The sequence below is a fragment of the Etheostoma spectabile genome, chromosome 6 (genome assembly GCF_008692095.1).
Source record: "Etheostoma spectabile isolate EspeVRDwgs_2016 chromosome 6, UIUC_Espe_1.0, whole genome shotgun sequence".
NCBI lineage: Eukaryota > Metazoa > Chordata > Actinopteri > Perciformes > Percidae > Etheostoma > Etheostoma spectabile.
Window position 1 is genome coordinate 6,811,921 of NC_045738.1, and position 14,319 is coordinate 6,826,239.

Sequence of the window (14,319 nt, forward strand, 5' to 3'; positions counted from 1 at the left end):
ATAAAATTGGAGGGAGCAGGGAGTGAGGAGGAGCGATTGTTAGACCCAGCCCGCTGTTGGACTCATTTCCTGTAACCAATGCAAAGCGGACAACTTGCTGGCTAGTTAGCTAGCTTTCTCACTCCACCATGCCCCCACGCCACATGGTGCTACAGTACACATAACACTACACATAAAACTGGCCGCCACTCTGACCATTCTGCTATGTTGATTTGAATGGGAATGTCCTTTCTAATCATTTTAGTTTGTTGGTTAAACCACACTCGCTGATAGTAGCCTCAAGTGTCGCTATATAAACCAGGACTGAAAGATTAGGCATTACTACTTTAAGTAAAACAGTAAAGCACGGGTCAGACACTGACGGACATGTTTTTTATCCAACCATGATGTGAGGTCCAGAGAGAAATGTGCGTGATTGTTCTATTCTAAAGGTAATGAATAATACACAGCACATTGATGTTTGTTTGCAGATGACTCGGTGTACCTGTTTGTGGTCAATCACCCGCAGCACAAAAGCCAAGTGGAGATCTTTCATTTTGTGGAGGAGAACACACTTGTGCACTTAAAAACTATTACCCACCCTCTACTCCACAGGTATGTACTGTATAATAAATCGTTCCCATCGTCACACATTTTTACATTTGACAATCTCAATATGCTTTTTATCTCATTCATCGTTTTCTTTCAGTGTCAATGACATTGTTGCAGTTGGAGTAGAGAGCTTCTACGCCACAAATGATCACTCCTTTCCCAATGAAGCGCTCCACTTTCTGATTGTCCTCCTGGGTCTCCCTTGGTGTGACGTGGTGTACTACAGTCCAAAGGAAGCAAGGGTGGCAGCGGATGGCTTTATGTCTGCAAATGGAATCAACATATCACCTGACAAACGGTTATTTTCAATTCATTTCAGCAGTCACTGCACGCTTTAAGAACTGAATGTATTTCCACAGCAGTATGTTTTCTTTGCATCACTAAAATAATAAAGCAGCAATTGTTTTTGTTTCTTTACAGGTATATTTATATTTCAGACATTCTTGACCATGCGATCGACGTTTATGAGAGAAAAGAAGGGGAACAATTAGTGCATCTTAAGGTAATTCACTGTTTTTTTATTTTCTACCCTCAGCGTAAAAATAAAACAAAGGTATAGTTCATTTTTGAAAATATGCTTATTTGATACTACTCTTTCATCTGTTAAATATGAAGATACAGCCAGCAGCCAATTTAACTTAACTTGTCATAAAGATTAAAAATCCCCGTGAGAACTTAAATTGTTGTTTTCACACAGTACAGATTTAAAAAACAAGATAATTAATTAATGGATCAATGAGCCTCGGAGGTGTTGGTAGGTGGATTTTGTTGTGCCTTCACGCCTGCTTTAAGTTTTTTTAATTCTTCTGTCGTTTCTCTGTAAAATTGACTGTTAACTGACCGACAGTCTATCTATTTCTGTTTGTTTATTTGAGAAAGGGGCTGGCAAAATAAGGTTTTGTCTTCATCCAGCTCCTTTCCAATCATGGATATGCAATTTAATATGGCAAATGATTTGTGGTTTGATTATAAAATGTGTCTGTTTCCATGAGCAGAATGAAAACAAAGTGAGGGGAAAGTTTTCAGGTTCTCTGCACACATCTACACTTAGATGAACTGATTAAAATATGGTGGTCAGTGTGAACAAAACACATTTTTGACCCTAACTCAAAATGAATAAGCTAATTATGACACAATTTCACACAAATGTCTAATACGATAAAATTACATAGTGATGATATATTATATCTAAAAGGTCAAAGGTCAACATCAATGTGAAGTTATGATGTTCTGTAAAACACATTTCTGGCTCTTATTTAATGCTATAAGTCAGAAACAGTAAGGGAAACATTTTGTTGGATTCTGAACTGTTGACTCTAATCTTGAGTGCCCACCCTGAAACTGTGGTAATTTTCTAGATCTTCTGTGCTGACGGGTTGACAATGTGTGTGTAGCATTCATGTTTTAGAATTTGTAGCTTGTATCAGAATTCGCTTCATTGGCCGAGCATCTGAACACAAATTGATTTGTTCTCTCCATGAATTTACACACTAATAGACGTACAGCAGAACAAGAACAACGAAGCTTAACATCAGTCCAAATGTGTTTTTATTTTTATATCAAAAATTAAAAATGTACAGCAAACAACACCCTCTCTCTTTTAACCCTCGACATGGATGAGGAACAACTGCCAGGCTTTGACCTTGTCCTTCATCTCTCTTTCTGCAACAAGCTGCCAATCTGCCACAGCTCGTTGCAGAGACACTGAGAGGGTAATTCAAGATGGCTTTGCATTTTTTGTCCCTCGTCTTCCTCTCTGCCACTGCCTCCACACTGTACAGTTCCAACCTGATCACTAGCTGGCCTTCCCTAACAGCCTGTTGAGACTGCTGACTTTTTAAGCCTCAATGCCGTCATGCTTCACTCTACACTTTGTATCAGTAATCCTAGAGGACAGAATATAATTATCAGTTTACTCTCTGTAATCTTTCCAACCAGTCTGTAGCTGTTGGCTCACTCTGTGATAACATTGAGGTGGACCACAGGACAGGTGACATATGGCTTGGTTGTCATCCAAATGGCATGAAGTTGTCAATGTATGACCCTGAAGATCCACCCGGCTCCGAGGTTAGTGTTTTTTAATATATTTTTTTTATGAAATGATATATCAGCATTGTAATTTGAATTTGCCTGACAATTGTATTCATGTTTTCTCCAGGTCATCCGGATCAAGAACATTCATTCAGAGCAGCCGGTGGTGAGCCAGGAGTACGCCGATAACGGCCACATGCTTATAGCCTCCGCTGTAGCAGCTCCCTATGAGGGAAAGTTGCTAATTGGCACGGTTTTCCACAAAGCCATGTGTTGTGATTTGAAATAGTCAGTGTATTTTGTATCTTGGGTTAATACTGTTTACGAATAGAAATGTTGTAAGAAATGATTTGGATAGATTTGTGATCTTGATATACCGTTTGCAAAAGAAGAGTTATATTTTACCTGATACAGACACTGGCTCATGTCATATCAACACGTTCATTTTGTATCCTTGGTTCTTGAACAGTATTTACACCATTTTCATATAAAACTCACACAAGACAGCGACAATTATGGTAAAGGAAATGGATGTTTTAGAAAATATCTTTTACCCTTTTTCATCTTTATCCATTAACAAATCTTCCTCTGCTACCTTTGTTGTTGTAAACCTAGTCCTTCCACCACCAGGATGCTGTACCCTTTTCTTTTTCACACCTTTGGTCGGTACAGTGAATAAGATACCAGCAGCTTCTGAATCCAATGCACAACTGTCCTTGTTCTCCTTATTATCTGTCCTCCCACATTCTGCAGGTTTAGTGTCTCCGTCGCTTTCTTGTATTTGAGGACGTGCCTTGTGTTCACCTTCTTCCACGACAGCCTCTGCCTTTATGAACAATTGACTGACGCTGAGCATACGCCTCTGCCGAGGCGAGTGATCCAGGGTCTGGATGTCGGTGGCCAAGATGTCACTGCAGCTCTTGGAGCGATTTATGCTCTCTGCAGGCTTTCTTATATACGCAGAGGTTCCGATTTTCTTGATGACGGTGCTGTAGTCTTCCTCCTTCTCTGATAGGAAGTTGAAGATGTCGATGACAGATGGTCTTACTTTTGGGTTGTGCTTCTCCTCCACAGGCTTGGGTTCCAATTGTCTGTGCCTGTGTCTTCTTTTCTTAAGCACCTTGTGGGCTTCCACAACCATGTGGACGTTCCAGCTGAAGAACAGAGACAGCCAGGCAAGGCCCATGTAAATCCATAACTCTGCAAACACTCTGTACAGTCTGGGGTATTCAATGTTTGGATTTACACCTGAAACGAGAGGCGATGCACAGGCATGACATTTATAACAAAGGATTTACCGAAGTAACTTTAAGTAACTTCAGAGAGACATTAACTTGAGATGAGCCATGAGTCAAACATACCTGCCACATAATCTCCAAAACCAACTGTTGTGAGTGTGATGAAAGAGAAGTAGAAGCCCTCCAGGTAGCTCCATCCTTCCAGAGACATGAAAATAAATGGAGGGATCACCAGGTGCACGAACAGCCCCCATAACAAGAATAGGACTGTACAGGTTAACTGGACCTTTTTCTGACAGAAGGGAGAAAAAGAAACTCTTAAAATATTTTATGTATACTAAAATAACTTGACGGAGCTGCTGTTTAATACAGTATTCAGACACCAACTCCAGCTTTCAGTCAGATTCTTACCACTGAAACGCCTTTACGGATCAGAACCTGGGACAGACGTTTAGCCCGGTCTCCAAAGAAGGAGCCTAGCTCGCTTATCCATACCAGACACAGGGGGATCCCACACAGACCATACAGGATGCAGAATATACGACCACCTTGAGTCCTGGGAGCAACATTACCATAACCTGTAGACAAGGATATATTAACGCACAACCCTGAAAGATTATAAGAAGTATTTTATCAAGGTTCATGCAAAGTTTGTTTATGGTTAATAAGTAGTTTATCAATCCTTTAGATGGGAAATAAAGCCATAAGGATTTAAGTTGCCAGGTTGAAAATGAATTGGCTACTGGGTAGCTTCCTTTTAGGCAAGGCAAGGCAACTTTATTTATGTAGCACATTTCAGCAACAAGGCAATTCAAAGTTCTTTACATAAAACATTAAAGAGCAAATAAAAACATTCCTTGAAGAGAATGGAAAGTAAAACAAGCCAAAACAGAACAGTGCAATGCTAGAAATTAACAATTACTTAATTTAATGAAAGGCAGCATCAAACAAAAAAAAGTCTTCAGCCTTTATTTAAAAAAAAAAAAAAAAACAGAGTTGCAGTATATCTGCAGCTTTCTGGGAGTTTGTTCCAGATATGTGGTACATAAAAACAGAAAGCAGACCTGTCCCAGACAACCTGAGAGGTCTGGTTCATAATGGCAGAAGATCAAAAATGTATTTTGGCCCATTAAGTGCTTCATAAAACAGTATTATTTAGAAATCAATTCCCCTCATATGCTTTTTTGTTTTTGTTTTTTTAAAGTTGCTTGGATGTTCATTTTGCAGAAAGACCTCTCCAACGCACAGTTTGATCACTTGCAAAGGGATCATTTACAAATCCCTTCATTACAAATGAACACAAACAACTGCAGCTTTAATAGTTGTTGTTTTAAAAAGGTAATATTGTAAGCCATCAAATGTGCAGTGATTGATTCATTAAACGGGGACAGGGGTTTCAAAAGGATTTCAGAATAAAAATGTGTTTTGTTCTTTTTGACTGTATTAAGCATTACTACATTATTCATCTTATTACAAAGGAGTATTGCGCTTTTTTCTGTCATTTTGTTTTTGCCAAATACATTAATGAAATGGCTGAAATAGTACATTATGTCACACAAAACGTAGGCTAAGTAAATTACTAAATAACTTGTAAATGAAATCAGTAAACAAAATTAATGCCAGCTATGTCGGTGGCAAATATTGCAGATGTCATACAAACCTATAGTGGTGACAATGGTGGCAGCAAAGATGACCGAGTTTGCCCAGTCCCATGAGTTGCGCTGTTTGTCCCCAGTGATGGTCACACCTTGGCCCGCAGCCTGTGCCACTATCTGGGAGAGTAAACACATTAAAGTCTCAATCAAGCCCACTATTAAACTAGCCTACTATAACGCTTGCTGCGACTATCCCTTAAGCACACAAGTAACACACGCTCTTTGAAAAACTTTATTGCGACTTATTTCCCTTTCAACATCACAACTCACTAAGCCCTTAAAGCGGACACACCTTGTGGAAACGTTCACATTTTTTAGGTTGAAGGAGACATGCGCATTCACGCTCAACACACCACCGTCCATGTGCTGTTTACATCATGAATGCTCGCAACATTCCTGCGCGCTAACAAACATGGATATTAGGCTGTTCCTCAAGATGCAGCTCAAATTTATCACAGTCTGAAGCTTTTTCTCCCCTTATTTTACTTCCCCTAATGTGCGCTTGTTTTCTACTGTTTTGTTTGTTACCTGAGGCGGGGGGTGGGGAGTGGTGGTTCAGAAGAAAAGAAGAAAAAAATGGGAGCACGTCTTCATTTCTCTGTGTTGTAAACGTGGCCATAGGCTATAGCCTATTTTATACTTTTGATGTAAAATACATATAAAATATATAAAAGAAAGAAATTCAGTGTAATAAAGGTAGCCAATGTACTATTCGTTTGACATAGCCTAATAACTTTATGAGAGCTGATTGGAGCTATGTTCAATCACCGCAGAAGTTGGGCTACTCACAGAATGATAGACTAAGGTGCCTTCTTTAAGACACAACTTCTCTCTAACAAACTTGTTTTTCGTCTTTCACACAATTAAAAACAGATGCATACCTCTATAATTTCATCCAGGCTTTCCTTTGTTAAGCAGGCATGGTTCTTCAAAATATTTTCCTTTTGAAGGAGATATTCCTTTTGGGCTGCTTTCCAATTTGGCTCTTCGAGAATTTGGAATATCGCGGCCCCGATGGACAAATAGAAAATAATACACGAAGTTAAAAACGGACCCTGATCAGCCATATTAAAGTCATAACTTCAGTCTTCCGAATGGCTCCTTCCTGCGTTCTGTCGTTATCCTACCCGCCCAGCTTTCTTCCTGGTATAACATGGGGTAGCATTACACGGCTCTCAGTGGGGACCGATAAACTCAGCTCCATTGTCATTATTTCTGGCGCTGTATTTATGGCCTGAAAGCCTGTAGAAAGGACTATCCTACTATTATCAACAACCAGTGGAAAAATACAAAAACAGTTATTGTATTCATGCATATATATAAAAAATAGCATATGGATTTAAAATTTCCACCCAGATGACATAAATTGTCGTTGTGGGTGCCCACCAGGGTCCGTGCGTCATGTGCGTGTAGCAAAGACAGTTGTATTGTACTTCTGCAGGGGCGTAAATGCACTGGCACGCAGGGGGTGTTGGGGGGGAAAAATTAGAGAAAACAGGAAATGAGAGAAAGGATAAGTAAGATGCTAAATTACCCATGCGGTTTAATTGTTGGGTAGTTGCTATTTAGTCAGCTTTTGATTTAAATGCCAAAATTGTACTGTTTCTGTTAAATAAGGAAAGCTTGATGTAGCCTAGATCCAAAGATTGTAGGTTTGATCTCCACACAACGCTGTATTTAAATAAATAAATCTGTCTATCAAGCATCTGAGTTTTTTGTTTTGTTCCACTTCCGGGTCTCCTTGTACTTAGTTTTTTTCACTCAAACTCAGACACAATCATTTATTTTCAATAATATACATTACATCTTAGATCTCCCCACTCATTTAACAAGAAGAGCCAGTAGGGGGCAGATGACTCCAGATTTACCAAAATTCAATTACCTGAAAAACTCTCTAAAAGAGCTATTTTTTCAACGAATAATCTCCCAAGTAACAAACCTTTTAAAAAGAAACTCAGATTTTACCTTTACTTGATTTTTTTTTATCTTGAGGTTTTCTTTTGTGTTGTAAAACATATTTGTTTTCCTTCTTTATCTTTGTGAGCTACCTAATTTAATTTAATGTATGCTCTTTATTGATCCCCTATGGGGAAATTACAACTTACACTCATTTACATTCCCACTGTTTTTATTACACAGTACACACAGGCCTGAAATACACACACACACATGCTCAGGTCCTTTACATGCACCAATGGAGAGATGTCAGAGTGAGTGAGCGGTCAGGGGGTTTGGTTCCTTGCTCAAGAGCACATTGGCAGTGCCCGGGATGTGAACTGCCATGTGAACCTAGATGTTAGCTATGTAAGGTAGTATAATGTAATTTTGTTTTCTAGATGTTTTTTTGTTAGGGTTTTTCTGGTTGTTTCTATTTAATGTTTTTTTTACTTAGAGATTGTTAATTTTATTTTCTTATCCTCTATGTGTCATGCAATGTTTATTATCTGATTTAATATTGTCTGATTTAAAGTTGTTTTGGACCCCAGGAAGCTAGTCGTCCAGGTGTCAGCTAATGGCGATCCTTATAATAAACCTGTTTCTTAGTGTTGCCAACTTGAAACTTTCTCACTAGATTTAGCGACTTTTCAGACCCTCTTAGCGAATTTATTTATAAAAACGATTAGCTCCAAATGAATTCCACGTCTCCTTGGCCTACGGCACAAAAGTCTCTCCCTTTCTGCTGTGGCACCAGTGCAGTCAGTAGCTCCGATAATGAGTCAGAAGGGGTTGGGTGGGGCTAGGCCTGTGACGGGAGTCAGGACGGAGGGAAGGAGGAAATTAACTTGACTGTTTATGTCAATGGAGTCTGGGGGCTTAAAGAGAACATTGATAACGGCTTCAGTTCCCCTTGGGAAAGGATTGTCAGACGGCAAGGCAAAGTGGGAAAAATATTCTAAATATTGTATTTAGTCTTGCTTTGCCAGATTCCACAGTCCACATTTTTGCAGTGTTAAAGGTCTGACCAATCCCCATATACATTCTAGGCAGATATATTACATTTATAGCCTCAGTAGTGTTTTTGAGAAGTAGGCCTATTATTGTATAACATACCTGTCTCAGTCCAGTGAGTGATGTGGTCCATTTGGTCAGTCAGGACAGAAGACAAACATTTAGGATGTTAACTTTAATTATTTCTTCACATGAGTAATGCATCAAATGTGTGTGATCAGCCATTTGCTAAATAATTGTTTCAGGCAGGAGGGGCAACATAAGTGTTCTAACACTGGAAAGTGGGGGTGATTTAACCGCCAGAGGGTAGTGAACTGGCTCGTGTAACTAGGAAAATGATGTAGAGGGGAGCCATTATTGGTTTTATTCAAGAACAATCATTTCTCAACTGTGTTATGGCTTCAGGTTTCATCAATGACGTAATTGGTTTCAAACATACAAGCCTCGATATGTACTTCATGCAAAATGTCCTGGATTACTCCACACACGCTCCAAGCCTTGGCACACCAAGTAACAGCTGCATTCCAAATCACTTACTTTTTTACTTATTACGTAGTGCAGCTGCCCTTACAAAGTATGTAGCCCACTGTTACATGCAGTAGGCTACATACATACATACATACATACATACATACATACATACATACAGTACACAAATAAACTAACCATTAAAATTTACACAAATCCAAATTGATATATTGTTGTCTTTTTTATTTTTATGTAAAATGGGTTGCTATGTGAATATGTGCGAATCTATCTATTTATAACTCTGTCATTTCTTTCATGGTTGCAGAATACCTGCATGGAGCAATTACAGAAACGTTCAACAGGGGGCAACATGTCTTTAGTATGCCTTACACTGGTTTGGAGGTGTGCATGCATGTTTCTGAGCTGGTATGTGGTGACGGTTGCCCTTATCTTCACACAGAAGGCTGGAGTTAAGTGTTTGAAGTTAATCACACTGGGTGGATCCTGGCTGCTAAGCACGATAATGGAAGAGAGGAGTTTTCCTCAGTTTGAGAATAAAAGCACGTAAAAGTTGAATGGAAGTTTATTGGTACTGCAGTCCATCCATCTATCTATCTATCTATCTATCTATCTATCTATCTATCTATCTATCTATCAGAACAGACAATAAGCCTACATAACCACTGATATTTTCTGCGTCAGTGCACAGTGTGTAGGATGATTTTTTTAATTGCCTATGGGAAGTGTAGGAGTGTGGCCCATACAGGGACTTAAAGTCAGGATTTACTGTATTGCACTGTAAGTGCCTCTAACTTTATTGAAGTGCAGTACTAAATTGCTGGAGTACCTCTTTAAGGCCAGATGTATTTCGCTAACCTACTGGGACAGTGTTAGCAATGGCTACTAGGTTTTAGGTAACACTGTGACAGATGTTCCAGCTGTTGCAGCTGGATGGAGGTGTGCTGCACCTTCTGGGAATTCACACTGCTTTAGAAGGATATATCTAAGGTCATCAAATGCAGCCATAGAAAATATTTTTGTATAGAACCATAACCATAACCATACTTGTTACGATAAGGCCACCATGATTTAACCTCCAACTTGGGGTTTGGGCCGCCTTTCCATGGGCAGCCCCCTCACTCTGACATCCCTTTCCATTAGTGAATGTGTAGGTGTACACAGACCTGTGTGTAATAACAGCAGAGTGTAAATTGTAATTTCCCCTTGTGGGATTAATAAAGTAACAACTATTATTAAATTATCATTAATTATCTAGGTCTAAATCAGTAACACAGTAACAACAACTAATCCATTTATTTTAAATTAAGGAACTACTTGTTACAGTATCTTTTTCTAATAGTTCATGTTTTGTTCCTTGGAGACTATAGAAATATGTCTACTTGCGGGGTAGAGTTGCAGACGTAATGCAGTGGCTGTGACCCAGCCGGGAATACCCAATCATCAAATAGGCCATTCTGCATAACGCGTACTTTAACTTTTGGTAATATTTTTTCATGTTTTTGTACTTTAACTTTCACGCAGGATTTTTAGTTGTAATCAAGTACTTGGTACTTTTACTTCTTCCATCTCTGGTTTTTAAGTAACGCTCCCACCTCTGATCTCCACCCATCACCTACTTAGTGCTTCGTCATTGTAGCTGCGACACCGCCTCTCTGTGGAAACCTGACCGGTAGCCTCCAACTTGTTCTGAAGGGAAACACCGGAATTATGGCAACTAATTAAAGGTGGAGAAAACACCCAGGATGATACATCTGTCCGCTCAGGTATGTCTCGCTTACTCAGACGCTATTGTTGTGTTTACATATACACACCTTTCTTGCAACGTTTTTCATTCCCCTGCTGCTCGCGAGGGCAGTTCGTTTAGAGTCCACTGCTCCGTATTTAGAGGGATTATGTCAAACACAACAAGATCAGAGATGTTTGTGCTGTTTGCCTACCTGGAAAATAAGAAACTTGACTCCTAGCCTACAGTAGTCTGTCGAGTCGGCTACATGATGAAACATCGTTAGACATGTCTGCCTGTCAGGTATGTTGAACCCAGAGATAATGGATCCCAACTACTTTATAAACCTAAAGTATGCTACCGCCTAATTATCATAAACAAGGCAACACAGTTGATGCTGAACAGGTAGGTCATCCTGTACGGATTGTGTAAATGATATAGGTCTGTTTATTATGCTAATGACAGAAGTAGAAATCTATTTCAGAATTATTTTTGACTTAAACAATTGATCATGGTAAAGTATAACCTGGTTACATACACTGTTTCTGCATGCTGCCACTACATGATATGCATTCAAAGAGCTAGGTCTGTTATGCTCTGATTCAGGCCCATGAGACATTAGTAGTTGTTTATGTGCAGTATATTAAGTAAGTTATTATGCCAACTCTCTATTATATGTTCAGTCACCTATAGATAAAATAAGTGTTTTACTGAACTGACACTCTTTTCCCCTCTCTCCCTCTCTCCAACTTGGTCTGGGATTGTCCTTACCATCTTATCTTCTACATGGATGTGATGTGAGTACCAATCACTATTTAAGTTGTGAGGAGGAAAAAAGTAGCCTATATAAGTGTAACAAAGGCATTTGAGCTGTTAAAATGATCAGATTGAACCATTGCATATAAGGCCTATTTGGTACTGCGGTGATGTTTTGCATGCAGTACACCCAAAGTAACAATTATTTTTAATTTAATGACTCCCCCTTAATCTACCACAATAATATTGAAATGTGGGAAAGTGAGTCTAAACTGTTGGTTGCGTGTGTGTGTGTGTGTGTGTGTGTGTGTGTATATATGTATATATATATATATATACACAACCCTGCTCCCAGCTGCAGAGAAGCATTTCATTTATACTTTTGCAAGGATTTTATGAAGTCATTAGTCTTTATAGAGACTATTAAATTTACATTTTTCATGGTTTATATTTGACATGCCATTCCCCCTCGTATCTGAGTGCAGACTCTCTGTATTTTCCACATGCATGTATTCACTGGTTGAAATGCATTTCTACTGTGATTCTTTCTTTATTCGCATTGGGAAATTGGCTTCTATTTTTTTAACCTAGACTATTTTCTAATATCTCAGGGAAAAGGGTTGTACCTAATTTATTTGTTTACATTATTTTATGAATGAGTTGTAAAAAATGCAAGACATCCTTTTTAATGTTTAACATCAAACAGATCTGGATCTGAAAATGGATTGTGAAGGAATCCCAATGACAGCTTAGGAGCTGAAATGATGGCATACTACTGGTGTCCACACCAAACTAGTTCAGGGAGGGGTAGGGGGACCGTGTCACCCTGAGGCATCCAGACGCAAACACATCTTAATCTCTCATGAACACATGCTCCCAGCATGCTCTGTCTCAGCATAGAGTAGTTTTGGCTGGGATTCCCTCTCTCGCACAGCAAATAATTGACGTTAAACTAGTGATTTCATCTTTTACCTTGGAGTGTTTTTAGTATAAGACTGAAATTACACATTTGTATCCACACTGCATTGTTTATTGAGAAAGTGTCAGTATAAAGGAGATTTAATCATTGTAATTACAGGGCAGTGTATAATTGTTGCAGAGAATTTTAGGGACATTAACATTTAGCCAGTTTTTACTTCAGACCTGTCACAGTCAAATCAGCAACAAGCATGTGAAAAGTCGATTCATCTACCTTCTCTCCACCAGGGGGCAGTTTAAACTAAGATAACATGGCTATCTACAGTAGCATCAGATAATCAAACACAATGTCTCATGTACTTTGGTGGCCTAGAATGTTTGTCACAGTCTGTTCAATGTAGTGCGAGCAGCAGGGCTTGGTACAGTGTCTTGCATATATGAGCGCATGCATATTAATGTAAGCATTTCATTTCCAGTTAGACTCATCTCTAAGCATTGTCTGTGGAGGAAACTGTTTGCAGCCGTTTTACCGTTAAGTTGTCCTGCCCTATTCTCTGATTTAGGTTATAGCACAGGATGCACTTAATCTAAAATATAATGTCCGGACTCTTCCCTTTGAGGAAACATCATGTTGTGCAATTAAAATTGTGCATGAAGGTGAGAATTCAAACTTGGCCTAATACAAGAAGGGTGGTTCAACATGACTGCCAGCAGAAAGGGGCAGAAACATGCAACATTCCGGGTTCATGAATTCTTTATAACATAATGGTGCCCCATGAATATTGATGTGCTGTTACCATCAATCCTGTTAGTGCTCTTGAGAACTCAGCTCCTGAGCACAAATAAAACCTCTGCAACCGTGCCTCCATCGCATGCACTCAAAATTCATATTTAAAGCATTTTCAAAGCTGCACAAGTTGTTTTACATAAGGTACGGGAGAGAAGGCAGAGTGATGTGTACCCAGATGCAGTATTGAAAGTCAAAGAGAGATGAATTGGGTGGGAGTGGTATGGGACATTATGTAATCACTGAGTGATGGAGCCAGAGAGGGATAAAGATGTTCCAAACCAACATAACCCTCATGCCCTCATCTGGAGTAATGCACTGCACCATCGTATGTGCGTGTTTGCCCGTGCTTTTGAGCAAATGAGCAAGAGTGACGAGGAAAACAGAAAGTGTGCGTCAGTGTTTTGGGTGGGTCTACTGAGCGAGTTGGTAGACTCTGAGTCTGTGGTTCCAGTCTGTCACTGTCTCAAGGGACTGTGAGTGCTGCTCCATTTCTCCTCCCCTGTCTGTTCTGTCTCTCGTCCCTCTCCTGGGTCCAGCTCAACACCTGCTCCTTGCAGTAGTCACAGGGCAGGGCACAGGGTTCCTAAGCAACTGAAGGCAACGCGAGTAGATCATGTAGTCTTTGTTTCTCTCTTTCACTCTTCCTCTGTTATCTTTCTGACTTCCTCATTCTTTCCCAAACTAAATCAGGGGTAACAGAAACAAACATCCAAAAGTCGGCCTACTCAATTTCTGTTTGTACCCAGTTGGGATTCACTGGATTAAGAAGAAGAAGAAGAAGAAGAAGAAGACATGCCTTATTTTATCCTGCAAGGGGAAAATTCACATTTCTTCCTGGCTATGCGCGTTACAGTTAACGTTAATGTTTAACAACACCAGTTTTTGTGCTGCTAATGTGTCATCATCGCTGTGTTCAGTGATCAAAGTCTAAAGGCAAAAATAACCATTAGCAACTGTGCAAGAGAGACATTTTCTGCTTCTGTTTGGTGTCTCCCTTGCTTTTTGATATCGCCTTTTGGACTTTAGGACAAGATTGACGGAGTCATATTTGGACTGGTAGGACTTTTTATTCAAATGAATTGCCCATAGATGACATGGGACACTGCTCTGCTATGAACTTGCCTCTGTTAAACAAAGGTGATGGTGCCCTACCCCATGTAGCTGTGAGAATGATGCCAC

At 39.6% G+C, this 14,319-nt stretch overlaps 4 protein-coding genes across 6 annotated transcripts in view; 3 read left to right on the plus strand and 1 right to left on the minus strand.

The window, feature by feature from the left end:
- LOC116691050 (serum paraoxonase/arylesterase 2) overlaps nucleotides 1-2,989 on the plus strand; it is a 7,490-nt gene extending 4,501 nt beyond the window's left edge. Inside the window, exons 5-9 of the mRNA XM_032518368.1 lie at nucleotides 471-594; nucleotides 689-889; nucleotides 1,012-1,093; nucleotides 2,530-2,658; nucleotides 2,750-2,989. Of these exons, the coding sequence (XP_032374259.1) occupies nucleotides 471-594; nucleotides 689-889; nucleotides 1,012-1,093; nucleotides 2,530-2,658; nucleotides 2,750-2,911 (698 nt within the window). The 3' untranslated portion in view covers nucleotides 2,912-2,989. The remainder of the gene's footprint in view (nucleotides 1-470; nucleotides 595-688; nucleotides 890-1,011; nucleotides 1,094-2,529; nucleotides 2,659-2,749) is intronic.
- Nucleotides 1-14,319, plus strand: part of LOC116691048 (serum paraoxonase/arylesterase 2) — a 25,516-nt gene that overhangs the window by 9,223 nt on the left and 1,974 nt on the right. Inside the window, exon 11 of one of the 2 annotated variants that reach the window (XM_032518365.1) lies at nucleotides 2,000-2,004. The gene's annotated coding sequence lies outside the window, so the exon portion shown is untranslated. Of the gene's footprint in view, nucleotides 1-1,999; nucleotides 2,005-7,824; nucleotides 7,837-14,319 lie in introns of those variants that run through there. The other variant, XM_032518367.1, reaches the window with a different exon arrangement.
- LOC116691042 (potassium channel subfamily K member 5) lies at nucleotides 2,680-6,909 on the minus strand. Its single transcript, XM_032518358.1, has 5 exons — nucleotides 6,397-6,909; nucleotides 5,521-5,632; nucleotides 4,272-4,438; nucleotides 3,984-4,152; nucleotides 2,680-3,870 (listed from the first exon to the last, which is right to left on the minus strand). The coding sequence occupies exons 1-5, from the start codon at nucleotides 6,580-6,582 to the stop codon at nucleotides 3,173-3,175; spliced, it is 1,332 nt and encodes a 443-aa protein (XP_032374249.1). The 5' UTR covers nucleotides 6,583-6,909; the 3' UTR covers nucleotides 2,680-3,172.
- The window catches only part of LOC116690995 (uncharacterized), a 34,622-nt gene continuing 31,753 nt past the window's right edge, over nucleotides 11,451-14,319 (plus strand). The window contains exon 1 of one of the 2 annotated variants that reach the window (XM_032518259.1): nucleotides 11,451-11,473. The gene's annotated coding sequence lies outside the window, so the exon portion shown is untranslated. Of the gene's footprint in view, nucleotides 11,474-14,060; nucleotides 14,197-14,319 lie in introns of those variants that run through there. The other variant, XM_032518258.1, reaches the window with a different exon arrangement.

What these genes read in the sequence shown, in the direction of transcription:
- LOC116691042 (XM_032518358.1), bottom strand. Translation starts at nt 6,582, where the DNA reads ATGGCTGATCAGGGTCCGTTTTTAACTTCGTGTATTATTTTCTATTTG. An exon ending in CACCATTGTCACCACTATAG is followed by an intron (nt 4,439 to 5,520) that starts GTTTGTATGACA and finishes CCTTGTCTACAG; the next exon opens with GTTATGGTAATGTTGCTCCC. An exon ending in TTTTGGAGATTATGTGGCAG is followed by an intron (nt 3,871 to 3,983) that starts GTATGTTTGACT and finishes CTCTCGTTTCAG; the next exon opens with GTGTAAATCCAAACATTGAA.